This window comes from Puma concolor, chromosome D2, assembly GCF_028749965.1.
Source record: "Puma concolor isolate L17-30 chromosome D2, mPumCon1.1.hap2, whole genome shotgun sequence".
Classification (NCBI taxonomy): Eukaryota; Metazoa; Chordata; class Mammalia; order Carnivora; family Felidae; genus Puma; species Puma concolor.
The window spans coordinates 79,167,304-79,182,607 of record NC_141677.1 but is presented as its reverse complement, the minus strand read 5'-3'; the positions used below and the strand labels follow the sequence as shown (position 1 = coordinate 79,182,607).

The window sequence follows — 15,304 nt, the reverse complement described above, 5'->3', positions numbered from 1 at the left end:
ACATCAGCTCTGTGGTTTGGAGAAAAGATTGGATTCCTGAATCAATGCAGTCAAACCCTGCCTTGACCAATGGACCAATGACAAGACTTCCTCTGGCTTGACTAATAATAGCAAGCAGCCTTGTCCTCCACAATGCTCACCAGAGTGAGTATACGGATGCTTAAGCTAACAGGACTGAATGTCTACCAGCCATGATCCACACCATCTGCCTGGCCAGCCGACTGCCTGCCCCTAAACTGGTCTGTCTCCATGGGCACCAAGCTGCCACACTCAAGGGTTCTTCCCAAGAGGCCCTTGTTGATGCCCGGCTGTTCCGTTGCAGGAAATACCACTGTGCTGGGGGTGCAGAGTTAAGATGCTCATGGCAGGAGCCCCGGAACATGCACTGGGCCGCTGAACAACTGAAATCGAATGCCAGAGGGTCATTTCTGCCGGGTGGGGGGCAGGCGGGGGCAGTCCTAGGGCTGCCAGACGCTCATTCCAGAGGGAGGACTAAATGCTAAAAGGAGCAGCCACCAGGCAAAGCCATGTAAGGCTGCCGAGAACCCTGGGCCAGCCCGGGCTCCAGGCTGCACGGGCATCTGGAGAGGCGACACTAACAAAGCCCAGGCAGCCTCTCCTCCTCCCGGGTGGGGGGGGGGGGGCCCTCCGGGCGGCCCCGCGGAGCACTTACATTGCCTCGGAAGCCTCCAGGTTCGGGTCGCTGGTTGGGACTGGCTGCAGGGACTGCGACCCTCCCATCCTCGCTGCGCCCTGGCGAGCAGACTAGCCGCGAGCGGGGCCAGCGTCCTGGCGCGATTCCTCCAGCCGGGAGCCGGGACGGACCGGCCGGCGGCCGGGGCTGCTGCACTGCAGATGGGAGCAGCTGCTGGCATCCGTGGCGGTGGCGGCGGCGGCGGCGGCGGCGGCGGCGGGGAGCTGCGGCTTAGGGCCGAAGCCGGAGCCCGGGGAGCGAGCGCCGCGGAAGTGTGCGCGCGAGTGTGGCCGGCGCGCGCCTAAGAGTGTGCGCGAGTGTGGCCGGCGCGCGCGACTCTGCCCGGGGCGCGCGAGTGTGAGCGTGAGCGCCGGTGTGGTCCGAGTGGAGCTGCTCCTAAACCCCCCGGCAGCCCGGCTTCGGTGTGTGACACGGTGATGTCATCATCGCCGAGCGGCCCCGACGCCTGCATCTTCACAAAGCTCCGGCGCAGGCTCCGGAAACGGGGCCGGGGGCGGGAGCGCGAAGACCCTCCCTCTGCGTGCGCGCCGCCTCCCCCAGCCTCCCCTGCCTCGCCCCGACCGACCGCATTGTGTGGCTTTGAAATGCAAATACACTGCGGGCTGGGGAGCCCGGGGCCCCAAGGAGGGAGGGGCGTGGTGGTCTCCGCCGAGCTGACCGCAGGGAGAAGTAGGGGTATTCTCCACCGCCCCCCCCCCACCCCGCCCCCCGGCTGGCTCATCCCTCTAGAAGGAGGGGAATAGACTTTCCTCGCACCAGTGTGTGTGTGGAGGGAGAGAGGGCAGGTAAACAGGCTGCGGCGGGAAATGTGCAAGATGTGTGCGGTTTTCCAACTGTCCCCTTCTGCCTCCTTAAGGCCGGTGGCCAGACCCGGAGCCCGATGAGGCTTGTACCAGGGAGATCCCAGGGCCTGGCTCCCTGCTCACAGGCAACCCGGTCCGGTCCGGCCTCCGATTCGCTCACACAATTGGTAGGGGGTGGGCAAGGTGGAGAGAAAGAAGCCCACGGCCTGCCACAAGGTCTGCAACCCCACCTTTGGCCACCAGGTGAGTTCTCCACGGAGAAGCCCTGAGCAGGTGCTCCCCCTAACCAGAGGCCAGGCAAGCTGACAGGCCCGAGTCAAGCCCTGAAAGCCACAGGGTGACCAGGGAGAAGACAGCCTGCTGTGACCTACAACCAAAGGGCCCAACTCTGTGATTCCAAACACACCCCATCACCGCGGCCCCCGCCCTGGCTAGGGCAACAATGCCCAGCTTGCCAGGTCCCCCGCCTGGCTCCAGCTAGCTCAGAAAGGCTCAAGGCTTGGGCTCCGGGACCTTCTCACCAAAAGCTACTAGAGAAGGGTTCCATCTCTCACAGGTTCGAAAGTTTGGGGCACTCCTGGGAGCCTGACCATTTGCCCCGGCTCTACTTTCAATGCAACTGCACTGTGCGCTCCAAACACAGGCTGGCAACCGAATTAAAGCGAGCCCCTGATGATAAGCTGAAAACCCTTCTACACTTTCCCGGCATGTCTTCACCCCATGGCACAGTAAGCTTAAAATGCATCTAAACTGTGGCCAAAAGAAAAATAAAACGAACACAGAACTGCTCAAAGCATTTAGAAATTTCCTCCAATACCCTGAGTGTTTTCTGAAGCTGTGGCAAGGATGTTTGGCCAGGGACTTTTGAGGTTGCCGCTCACAACGTCAGGATAGTTCTAGACTTCGTGGCCGATCGGCTTTCTCCTGTGCCTGCTTAAGATTATTGTCAAACAAAACGCCAGAGAATCAAAACTGTTTCCCAGAACAACATGAAATTTGCAGGAAACCCGGAGGAGGTTTACTTTTGTGTTTCGATGAAGGCAGCTAATGTCAATCTCGCAGGCAGGGTAACTGTCTGGGTGGCCCGATGAGGCTTGCTCTGGAAAGCACGTCCTGGGCAGCCGTCACTCACTGTGGGCGCAGGGTGGCATCTAGGGGCAAAGACCCCATGATTTGTTCGCCTCCGGTACCCTGAGGGTTTGTTTCCCGCCAGAAAGCAGATCTCTTGGGCCCCATGTACACTTGGGAGTCCAGGCAACCTTACTGCTTGGAGCTGAAAAATTTCATAAGCACTAACCTAGACAAGATTTTGAGGAAAGCGACCCTTTCCCTGGGCACCAAGGGATGGGCTTTAGCCAAACTCAGCGCTACAAAAATGAAGAACCACAGTCAGAACTCATCAGCTTTTTGGTTCACGACACGTGAAAGCAGAGAACCATCCAAAGGTCCTCACCCTCAGCAGGTGAGGGTTTGCCACAATAACAGGAGAGGCCTTTGAAATGAGACCAGAATTCAAAGCCTGGCATCTTCTTCATTTGCGGTATAGGCTGCAGCCAACCCCTTAACCATCCTGAGCCCTGCTTCCTCAGCTGGCAGAAGAGGGAAAGTGTGGGCTTTGCAAGGTATTGGGAAATTAAAGAAAATTTTATGTATGTGTGTGTATATATATATATAGGGTCCCAGGACCAGGCCCCTAACTGGTGCTGGGCAGTGTTAACTTTCTTTCCTTCTTGACGAGAAGCATCTTCCCCTAAACGAGTGCCCTTAAGGAAATAAGGAGGCGATAAAATGAGATCCTCTTATGTAGGAATCCCAACAACTCAAATGTCATGACACAGTGACACTTCACTTAGCAGGCTGCCACCGACTTAGTGATGCCAAAAAACACCACCAAGAACACGGGGAAAAACAAATACGATGTGGGCACCGGTGAGGTGGATGCCACGGAAGTCCAAACGTCACAAGTCTTGTGTTGTGTGCTTACAGAAGAACTTCTGACATCTTCGTTTAGGGCCTCTTGATGCTCAGCTGGCACATGATTAAAACAAATTTGGTTACCTAGTAATTCAGCGGACAGAAAACGTCAAACTAAAAAAAGCAGGGGAGGGACAGCGACTCCAGAGGACAAGGGCCGCAAGGGCCTGCTGCTGTTCAGGCGCTCACGCTCCCCTCTCTACCTCTCTCTCTCTCTCTCCCTCTGATTTCGGTTCGGGTCATGATCTCACGGTTCGTGAGTTTGAGCCCCACGTCAGGCTCCGTGCAGGCAATGCAGAACCTGCTTGGGATTCTCTCTCTCCCTCTCTGTCTGCCCCTCCTGCTCGCTCTCTCTCTCTCTCTCTCTCTCTCTCTCTCAAAAATAAATAAACTTAAAAGAAAAAAGCGAAAAGATACACAAACCATTCAAGCCAGACCAAGGAAACTCAAAACAACAGCAGCCCAGAGCCATCATCCGACCCAGCGTCAATGCTCTGTAGACCCAGCCCCGGGTCATGGTTTATCACGAGAACTGCATATAACACAGACACCACCCCCTACACCCCACTCCTGCCTCACCCCCCTCCCTCCCTCACCCCATCCCACCCCAAATCGTTCCGCAAAGGTTAAATCGCGGGTTCGCACAGCGAGAAAGCACAGATTCCATCTGAAATTACTAAAATGCCAGCGGTTAGCACTCCAAGCGCTCACTCCCTCAGCTATCCACACCTGCAGTGAGCACCCACCCGGCCACGCTATTGTCTGCAGCTGAGCCTACAGACGCCATGCACGGCTCCCCTCTGCTTACTCCCGATCTTTCTTCTGGAGGTGCTGCCTTCCTTCCCATCTCTTCATTCCCAGCTGGTTCTCCAGACTTTTCCCTGCCCCAGGCACAGCGTGCTCCCTCTACAGCAAACCAGTGATCCCTGAAGCTTCTAGCAGTGGCTGCAATGAAACCGTGAACTCAGCCCCTCTTGGGGCCTCTGGATCACCGCACACATATTCCGGGACCCTGCTGGCAAGCTAAGTCCCCTTCGACCGGCCCCACTGCCGACCCTCCTACTCATGTCCCCAAGACACCCTCGAAACCTGGATAAATTGAGGGATGCACCCATGATTTCTAAAACAATTAGCAATTCAACACATATTAACACCCTTGCCATGTACCTGGCCTATAAACGTTGAGTAAGACAAGTCTGTCCTCAAGTTACTTACTGACACATACCAGAAAGATCGGCCGACCTGCCAAATCTCTGTACCTGAGAGATAAACTATGTGCTAGAGACTTTTAAATCCCACTGGGCCAACAGTCAAGGTGGGGGAGCAAGTTGAAACACCTCTGAGACTGCAAGAGAAACAAACTTGGGCCGCTCTCCCTTCGCCTGCGACCTCGGAGATGTCTCCAGTTGCCATAGCAGCCATGCTCTCCAAACAGGACCGATGGACCCCTGCACTGCTAATTAGCCCAAGCACACATGCTAAAGAAAAGTAGGTCAGATCACAGAAAATTCCATCTGGGGAACGCTAAGAATGTAAACACAGATGGAGAAGGCCCAGGTCCTGTTTCTTCAAGTTGCTGGCCTTCACCGCCATCCAGTACACCGTGGTGGGGGCTGCGGGCCGCTGCCCAAAACCGCGTGAACCTTCTCTTTAGGGAGCCGGCTCTGAGCGTACTACCACCGCCTGCTTGCGTCTTGCTCCTCCGTCTGAGGCCCCCAAAGTCCAACCCACGTCACACCACTCTGTGCTTGCTGACGTCTCCCTAAGGTTCCAGTTGCTGGGAGCTATTCCATTTCAGCCCTTGCGTGTGGCCCAAGTTCAGCGACCACACGAGAACGTGAGCCCGAGACCAGCACATCCAGCCAGCAAACAGGACCAGGTGCGGGCACGAATGGCACCCTGCTGGCACATTCCCCACCAGCTCCAACAGATCCGGGATCCTTGTCCCCGGGCGTGGGAGACACAGCTTGGATGTCACACGACCTTGCTCCAAAAGCTGACCACTGCCTTCGGGAAGAAGTCCCAATTCCATATCCTGGCCTTGATCCTGTGACACGCTCCACCCTGTACTTGAGCAGGGCCAGGGTCCTCCCTGTGACCTCGCTGCCGAGCAGGCGACCTCCCCACCTTCCCCAGCTCTCTCAATGCCTCCCAGGTATCAAGCCGCAGCCCTGGGCCAGCTCCTGGAAGGGTCAGTCCCAGCCGGCCCTCAGACTTCTCTCGACTGCTGGCAGGTGGGAGCCTTGGTGCATCCTTGTCCCATCCCACTTTATCTGTGTGTCTGCACCTGCACTCTGCTCTCCAGCCACACGGTGTGCCCTACGTACAGCCAGGGATCCATAAACACATGCGGCGTGACACCTCAGAGGGCATGGGCAAAGGTTCTGGCAAACGTCTTCAATCGTTTGATGAATAGAGAAGGGGGAGAAGACTGATGGGTTCTATCAATCTTCTAGACTCCAACATTCAACCTCACATGCTCACCCTCGGGAGCCTGAGTGGTTTTCTTGGGCTGAAGCGCAAGCTCAGGTAAAAATCCCATCCCTTCCAGAAAGTTCTCTCGCGTTCTTCTTGGAAAGGGCTGCTCTACTATATGTCTTCCTCACCATCTTCACCATATCCACATGAGACCTTCCAGAGTTCCTTCCAAACAAAGAAGTCCCCAAGACTACTCTTCATGGGGAACATTCTTTCAGTTCTGTCACAACAGAAAATGGAGGCTGTGGGTTTTACTGTTATGCCCAAAGAGGCAACCCAAAATGAGCTAGAAATCGGTCAAGAGAGAGGGGACTCACTTTTGTTTCTAAATGAAGAATGCAGGTTGCAATTTTAATCTTTGATTCCTACAAGAAGGAAGGCAGGCTGATGGGGGAAACCTCGGGGGCTATGAAAAACTTAAGTTAGTGCCAAGAAGTCTTGCATCACATGAGAAAGGAATTAGTGGCAAACAATGCACATCCAAGACGACGAAATAAGAGCCTCAAACACCTTTCTTCCTTTACCAAATCCATTCAGCTCTTTTGAGATGGAAGTTGTAGGAGATGCTCCTGAGATAAACTTTCTGGAAAATATACCCTACGTAATTTAAAAACAATTATTTTTAAGTTTATTTATTTTGAAAGAGAGAGAGAACACAAGCAGGGGGGAACAGAGAGGGAGAGAGAGAAGATCCCGAGCAGCCTCAGCACTGTTAGCACAGAGCCAGCAGGATGCAGAACTCAAACTCACAAACCGTGCGATCGTGACCTGAGCTGAAATCAAGAGTCAGATGCTTAACCGACCGAGCCACCCTGGTGCCCGCTCTACCTAATTTCAAAAAGGATTTAAGCTTCCAATTCAAGGGAGCAAAAAAAGAGGGGCACCTGGGTGGCTCAGCTGGTTAAGCGTCCGACTCTGGGTTTCAGCTCAGGTCATGATCTCACAGTTCGTGGGTTTGAGCCCCACATAGTACTCCGTGCTGGCAGTGTAAGACCTGCATGGGATTCTCTCTCCTTCTCTCTCTGCCCCTCCCCTGCTCCCCCTCACTCAAGAAAGAAAGAAAAGGAAAGGAGGGAGGAAGAAGAAACTAGAAAAGGTGTAGAAAAGCCAGAGGGGGTAAGGTTATTCCAGAAGCCCTTGTTGGAATAAGTTGCAGTCTCCCAACAGCCAAAGCAAAAAGGGAAACGATCGTGATCCGTTACGTAATTCACAACACCCAGTAAGTTTAAAAAAACAGAAGTCACTCCGCGGATGAGCAGGTGTTTCTATGACTGACACTCTCAACATATACTTTCCTGTGGGTCCTCTGCCAAGAGCCCATGAATATGGTGGCCCACGCCTTCAACAACACCCCTCCAATTTCAAAGCCTGCTTCCACGAGCAAAGCAGCAGCTACTCGGCTTCCCCCCAGCAATCGGGAAAATCAGAAAGTGAAGAGGTTCGCAGAGGATATGTTTCAAGTTGCCCCATCCCTCGGAGAGGGTCCCCACCATCCATGTTGTCACGGCAACACGGTTCTAGAAGAGGAAGCAAAGGTCAGCGTTACGAGGGTTCCGCCAACGAAACAATGCCTTGGAGCCTCAATCCCCCCTCAAAGAGGGAAGGGAGCCTGTCTGGCTCGTCTCTCAGTGACTGCCGGTGCGAGCACGATGCCACCAAGTGCAGAGGAAGCCGTAAATTTAGCAAAACATGCAGGACACCGTGAAGTCACTGAACCCGATTCCGCGGAAGTGCTCAAAAGCCACCCGAAGCCGTGACAAACGGCATTCTGTGAACGACTGAAGAAGAGACACTCAGGAAGGTGAAGAAGGCGGCTTCAGAGAGGCAATGTCAAGATCAAGGAGCTGAGAGGAGCCCTTCAGAAAACTGTTTAAGCCCCTGCGTATTTACAGAGAAGGGTCTCGGCTTCAGCAGCAAGAGTCAAATGTGAGGTGAGAACACAGCCCTGAAAACCTGTCAGAATAATAGGGGCAGAACTCTTTGTTCATTCTAAATATTAACATATGGCTATCATGAAAGCCTACATCTTAAAAAAAAAAAATGAAAGCCTACATCTTGTTAAACATAAAATAAGCCATTTTCGTAATTTTTCACGTTTTTTTTTTTTCAAGGTAAAGTCGCAATTAAACCTTTTCCCCGCTCGGGGCGCCTGGGTGGCCCAGTCGGTTAAGCGTCCGACTTCAGCCAGGTCACGATCTCGCGGTCCGTGAATTCAAGCCCCGCGTCGGGCTCTGGGCTGATGGCTCAGAGCCTGGAGCCTGTTTCCGATTCTGTGTCTCCCTCTCTCTCTGCCCCTCCCCCATTCATGCTCTGTCTCTCTCTGTCCCAAAAATAAATAAACGTTGGAAAAAAAAAAATAATAATAAATAAATAAAATAAACCTTTTCCCCGCTATTCCCATACAACTTGGACTTAGCGGATGCATTTTATGTGGCCTTTCTCAGGTAACAGTTGTCTTTAGATAATCCAGGTTGTTCCTATAACTGCCGGTATACGCTAGGTTTAAGATCACAGGCAAAAACAAACAGGGTGGCCCAAGGTGGCCATCGGGCTAAATAAAACTCTGACCTCCAAAGTTCAAGCCCGCCCTTAGACACAACGTCAAGTTTCGCTCAGACCCGGGAAGAGAGAAATGGTGGACTTGCCTGGGCCAGAGGTGACTGCCTCTGCTCCAGATCAAGAACATCACCAGTGTTACTCCTCCTTCTTCTCGGGGAAATCTTTCCAAGAACAGAAAATTCCATAAGCACTTTTCAGTGCCTGTTAAGAGAGATTAAATACTGTACTTGGTTTGAATGTTGATGTGTTAATCCACTGAGTTCCTCTAGAGCTTAAGTTAAGGTTTTAGAGGTTACTTGGTACCAGGGAAGAGAGGCCTTTGAAGAAAAACATTCAGTTGCAAGCAGAGCGGGGATCTCCCAGCTGCCCAAATCAGCAGCAGGCTGGTTTCTGAAGCCAGACTGGTGAAAGAGGTTGCGAACTTTAGGCCCCGCCACCTGCAGCAGGAGAGGGGTCCTGCCCGGGGCTCCAAAGAGGCCGGTCGGGGTGGAAATGCTCCCAAGATGAAAACACAAACAGGTGCAGCCAGAAGCTCCAAGTGCCTCGCTTCTTCTCTCACTGTGAGCAGAGAGTGGGTCCTCGTGGCTCCCCAGCAGCAGCTCCCCTCGCTAGGCAGGGCACAGGGCGGCTGGTCCGAGGGGGCACGACTCTCCGTGCCTGAGGAGCAGTGACACGGAGCCTGCCATGGGGCTGCCCTCATTGTGAGCGGTGCAGCCAAAGCCAGGCGCCGAGGACCAGAACTGCTGACTCAAGGCTCCGTGACAGAACAGAATCCAGAACGGCTGGGCCAGAAATAGCATCGTGAGCACCTACTGATAGCATAATTAGCATAGCGTCTGAGGCGTGTGCTGTGCGCTGTGTGTGTGTGTGTGTGAGTGTGCACAGACGTGTGTGTGTGTGCACGCACGCGTGTGTGCGTTACCAAGCCCTAAAAATAATACCCTCTTTTCATAACCTTCCCAGTGGGCCTGTCTGTGTAATTCCATCCACACCCTGTCTAGTCGTCGCTGGATGCAATTAGCCTGTAACTGTGTCTGAAGATAAGGGATTATTTTCCCGACATACTCAGATTTTCAGGAACTGATTTGTCCACGTGAAGACAATCTTTCCCTGACAACAGACCGACCCAATTCCTGCCTCATCCGCTGACTTTAAGGAAGCACGTGTGAGAGGTACCACCGGGTTTCCTAGCCAGCTTTCAGAGGCCGGGTACGTATTCAGTTTTGACGCAGAATACGCGCCCGCTATATTTACATGGTTTTGCATCTCTTGAAGTTATTAATCCAGAAAGAGATGAAGGGTTTCTCCTTCGCATGAGCATTTCCACGGTGCAGCGACTGCCCAGCCTGGGAACATGCCTCTGTTCTCCAACACGGCGTGGCTCCTTTGTTTCTGGGAGGTCAGCAGCTGACCAGAGGGGCCTGCTCTCACCCCTTCATCCCAGGGTAGCAACCCCCCCCCCACTGCCCCCCAGCGTCCTTAGCATCCGGTTTCTCCTTAGGAAACAAGTTTGGGCAAGGTGGGCTCCTGGAGGGCTGAAGCCACAACTCCCATATGCCCCACGGAATGCCCAGTGCTTAGCCCATAGCTGGGCACATGGGAGGCTCTTGGCCACTATGCGGACACAGGGATGGGTGGATATCCGGGTGGACAGACCCGTAATCAGGGGCACAGAGGAGAGAGGCCAAAACTGAAATTCTCTCCAACTGAGGCCAGAGCTTACGGAGAATCACGGAAATGATCCTAGGTCTTCCCACTGCTGTCACATGCAAAGCCCAGAGCCACGCCCCCCAGCTTCCCGACCTCGACCTCAGCTCCACCCCCCCATCCCCCCATCGACAAGTCTTGCTTTGCACGTGTGTGATTTTGGTGGGGAGGGGAGGGTGGGGTGCCCAGGAATGAGGTTTGAATTAAACTCACTTCCTCACTCACCTAATTCAGAAAGATTAATGGATAATAGGGGAAATTTCTCACTTACCTGAATCCTTAAACTGACTCAGAGAAGTTACTGAACCCCTCTGATCCTCAGTTTCCTCATTTGTGCAGTAAAAATCAACAGGACCTTCCCACCAACGTGGATATTGCAAGGTGTAAGTGAAATAACATACAAAATGTTCTTAGTATAGCAATGCCAGGCACACAGCAAGCGCTCAATACACGTCAGCTGCGGCTGCTGCTGTGCTGTTTCACGGAACAGCAAGAAGTCATTCTGTCCCGGGGAGCACTCAGTGTCCCTGCCTCACCGACTCTCACAGCATCCAGGGATACCAAGCCCAGAGCTCCTCATTCAGGAGGAGGAGTTAGAAGCTGGGCAGGCTCCCTGGAGGAGGAGTCTGCTGAGACACCCGACCCAAACGGTTCCCACCACAACTTTGCTCTCAGAGCTTGTAACCTCAGGCAAGGTCCTGACCTCACTGGGCCTCAGTTTTCCCATCTTTAAAATGGGGACAATAAAAAGGGGGAGGGAGGGAATCCCCCATCTTTCTAAACCTGAGAGAGGTCACAGGATCCTATGGTTTGCAAAGCCACCAGGCAAGGATGCCCAATGAGATGGATTTTTAAAGTCAGGAGAAGGGGCACTTATTCGGGGCACAAAGTGGGCAAGCCATCCCCAAAGAGCCGGCCGTCCTCTAACTTGTAGCCAGGACATGAAAAGCTGGGACTGCATGCTGGGTGGAACTGCATGGGGAATTACACCCCTGCCCTCCTGAGCCCCAGCCTTGGGCTGCACAGGGAGGAAATGCCGGTGCTAAGCCCAAGGTCCTGGGAGCCCCCGCCTGGAACCATAGCCCAGCCCAGGAATCGCTGTCCCTGCAGAGACCCCTCAGAAGTGTGGCCCATGTCTGCAGGGTATCAATACTGTATCCCCAGCAACAGCTTATGAGGCCTGCACAGAACAGAAGCTCAACAAACATGAGGGAGGGAGGGAGGAAAGAAAGAAGGAAGAAAGGGAGGGAAGGAGGGAGGAAGGGGGGAATGAAAGCCGCAAAGACAGATTCAGAGCCTCTCAGGCCCCACAGCCACTGCCCTAGTTCAGTCCACCACCACCTCCCACCTCGGCCACAGTACCAACCTCCACTGGCCCTGTGACCTCCAGCCTCTTCTCACCATCCAGGTTCCCCTTGGCCATCAGAGATTTTCCCCACCCCCAAACTCAGTCCTGACTCTCCCCTGCTTTAAAGGGGAAACAATCTAGGGCTCCTGGGTGGCTCAGTCGGTGGGTATCCAACTTCAGCTCAGGTCATGATCTCACGGTCCGTGGGTTCAGGCCCCATGTCAGGCTCTGGGCTGACAGCTCAGAGCCTGGAGCCCGCTTTGGATTCTGTGTGTGTCTCTCTCTCTTTCTCACTGCCCCTTCCCCGCTTGCACTCTGTCTCTCAAAAATTAATAAACGTTAAAAAATTAAAAAAAAAAATACCGGGGAAACAATCTTTCTTTCACACTGTGGGTCCCAGCAGACTCCTCAGTCTGGCTACAGGCTCACCCCCAAACCTGACCACCGCCTGCCATGCCTGCGTCCCTTCCCGCTAACCTCACTACTCGGCCCACAACCACCTGTGTTGCCCCCTCCAGTCCATCCAGGCCTCTCCTGACCCGCTGCCTAAATCTGCTGGGCATCACCACCTCCCCCCGAGGCTGCGGTACACAGAGCTCCCCCTCCCTGAAGTACCTTTTCCTTCTTCACCCTCAGCAAACACCTGGAAAACCCATGAAAACACGGCTCCCCCCCTTGGAAGCCTCCCCGACTCCTCCAGGCAGAGGAGACTCTCTTCTGGCTCTTCTGTTCTCAGCCAGTTGGAGAGTTTACGTGCTGGATCACTGCTGTGTCGTCTCCTCTCCCCCAGCACTCCCAGCACTGATGGATGTCAGGGGAGAGCCCGCATTAATTAAATGCCTCCCATTTGTCAAGCCCTGAGCTACATTCTTCACATACCTCATTTTCTCCTCACAATTACCTCCAAGATGTGGGTACTACTAGCCTCGTTTTAAAGATGGGCAAACGACAGCTCAGAGAGGTCAAGTAACTTGTTGAAGGTCACACAGCTCATTAACGGACCAGAGGCAAGTCTCTGCAGCTTTATGCTCCTCCCCCCGCACCACATCACACACGGGATATGGCTCAGAATCAACCCAGGACGTGTATGCCGAGCGGGAGGATGGATGGACAGGCGGATGGATGGACATATGGCGAATAAATAAAGCAGAAGACCCCACTATATGATCCACTTAGACTGAGAGCACTCATCACTTCCTGCAGCTGCTGTAGCAGGCCTGTGACTGCATCTCACGAGCTAAAGAATAAGAGAAGCTGACTAACTGACACTGGCAGGAGCCATGCTAGGCGGGGAAGGGCCCTGAGCCAGGCCTGTGCTGGTGAGAAGCCCTTCCTCCACCCCACCTCCCTGGGGCCCTGTCTTGGATTTCGGGTCTATTTCTCCACCTCCCCTCAGGCAGTCCATGACCGGCCTGCTGCTGGCAACCCCTCTCTTCCCACCTCCAGCTGGGGCTGGAGGCTCCAAGGCATATGCTTGGCTTGGAAGAAAAGCCAAACTCGAAAACTAGCACACAGCAGCCAACATAATATGGGACCACGGGGGTTACCAGGAATGGAGGGGGAGCTCCCAGACCCCGCTGCCCTGAAACCCTCCACCTTCTGGGAGCTGCGGTGGGCACCCCCGGCCATGCCCTCACTGGCTCCTCACCGAACCCCATGTCAGGTCGGACTCCCTTCCAGGCTGCCCTAGGGGTCACAAAGCTGATGCTCTGCACTTCCTCCGGGGGCACTCCAGAGAAGCCCCGCCTGGCTGCCCACCCCTCCTTTCCAGAAGAGGGAAAAAGAACTATGGGGCTAGGGTCTCCGGCCCCACCCCTCCACACCTGCTCTGCCCAGACGGAGGCGGCCAACTTCTACCTACTCCCCTGGGGAAGGAGTGGCCTCCCTCCACTGTGCTCCTCGGCCGAAGCCAGCAGGGTACAGCTTCTGGACAAGCCCGCCCAGCTGCCCCCACACCGGTTCCCATTCCTGAGATGGGCCAGCGGCCCGAAGCCCCACTCGGATGGCCTGTGCTGGTCCCGCCAGGAGGGTGACGCTCTACAGCATACCCGTGCCCGGTCTACCCTGGAAGAAGTGGGTCTTTCAGGCAGGAGAATGACTGTAATGACAGGTGGCATATGTAAATAAGGAACGAGCTGGGTCAGACCCGAGTCCGCTCGGGGAAGCTCCTGTTGCCAGAGAGCCTCAGCCTCAGCAACCCGACATCTTTAAAACACAGAGGATGGTCCCGACCCCACCTGCAGAATTAACCACTGAGCTGGGAGCTCGCACATGTGCTGGCTCCGAGGGCGAGGGCGTGGAACGCTTTTGAAGGGGTTCACGTCTCTAACCTGGGGGAAGAGGGTACCACCCCGGGTGGGGTGAGGGAGACACGCAGTCCAGCTCCTGCCAGGAAAATCCCTCAAGTCCGGGAGAAGTGTGGAGAAATCTGAGGCTGCCCGATGCAGGCAGGGCCCGGGGGACATCTCACCAAGGCCACCTGCCTGTCCCCCCCCCCTCCCCAATCCCGGGCTGCAGTTTGGGGCGGCATTTCTCAGGGGTGTTATGCCCTGGGCCTCCTGCATCAGCATGGGATCACTTCCTCCTTGCAGGAAGCTGCTTCTTAATCTCATTTCTTCCAGGTCTTTCCAGGCAGCCCTTGGCCAGGCTTCCAAGTTACCAGTTCCTGCGGGACAGCTGTCCCCGGCAGGCCGACAGGCAGGTCAGTCAGTTCTGAACAGGGATGTTGTTTGCTCAGGTTCACCCCCCTTCCCCCGCCGGCACAGGTACCAACATACCAGGCTCTTTGCCACAAGCCTCCAGAGGCTCCAAAAACCCGTGGTCAGCTGTAGCTGCCTTGGCATGAGTGAGGGCTTTGGACTTGTATTGCTAGAAATTCTTTTATCATTGACTCTCTGCCTGGCTGCAGCCTCTTAGAGCTCACCACTACAGGATGCTGTCTAGAATGCTCTTATGGGTCAGGGGGTCTGCTGAGTGTGGAGGCTGCAGAGGGCAGGGCCGGAGGCGAAGGGAAGGCCAGAAGCCCAGCCACCGCAGTGGACAGCGTCCCTCCCAGGACAAGCCCTTTGCTTCAGACAGGGTTGCACACGGAGCTCTCTCTCCTCCCCGTGGCGTCTCTCAAAGTCACATCTGTTCTCCCAAAGGCTTGTGCCCTAATGATTACCAACGGGGATGGGGGAAGGGAGGGGGTGTGAAAATTCCCAGAGAAAAGCCATTTGCACTGGAAACGTGGGGTTGTGTCATCATTTCCACAGCAGCCATTAGAAGCAGGACGAGGCAGCAGGAAGCCGCCCAGCATGCTTGCAAGAACAGAACATCTGTCCGTTTGGTAATAAGATGTGCCCCGGGCCTTCTTTGTCAAGACACCAGGCCTCACTGCCCCGCCACTCCCCTCCAAGCCCAAAGAGGAAAAGACAAAACCACAGAGGTGGGGGGAGCGGGGAGAGACTGCACCACGCGTGTGCACGGCGAAAACACAAAGAAGGCACGCCCGCTCCAGCAAGAGAAGCCTGGCTGCAAATGGGAACAGATGCACGATGTATCTCCAAACCATGAGACCAACGAGGACCTCAGACTCTCCGGCCCAGGCTCGTAAACAACTTCCATTTCAGCAAAATGAAATTTTCATCTGGGCGTTTTTGAAACTTAAGTTGAGAACCTCCGGGACCCACACCAGAGGGGAAAAGACAAGTTTTATTTGGATCCCTGGATCTAGGCCAC

The 15,304-nt window shown here is 54.6% G+C and overlaps 1 protein-coding gene across 25 annotated transcripts in view; it reads right to left on the bottom strand.

Moving 5' to 3' along the window:
- The window catches only part of TACC2 (transforming acidic coiled-coil containing protein 2), a 213,667-nt gene that overhangs the window by 82,313 nt on the left and 116,050 nt on the right, over positions 1–15,304 (bottom strand). The window contains exon 1 of one of the 25 annotated variants that reach the window (XM_086681075.1): positions 674–1,261. The exons of 22 other annotated variants lie outside the window; for them this stretch is intronic. In XM_086681075.1, the coding sequence (XP_086537201.1) occupies positions 674–741 (68 nt within the window). In that variant the 5' untranslated portion in view covers positions 742–1,261. Of the gene's footprint in view, positions 1–673; positions 1,262–15,304 lie in introns of those variants that run through there. 2 more of the 25 variants (XM_086681072.1, XM_086681073.1) reach the window with 2 other exon arrangements.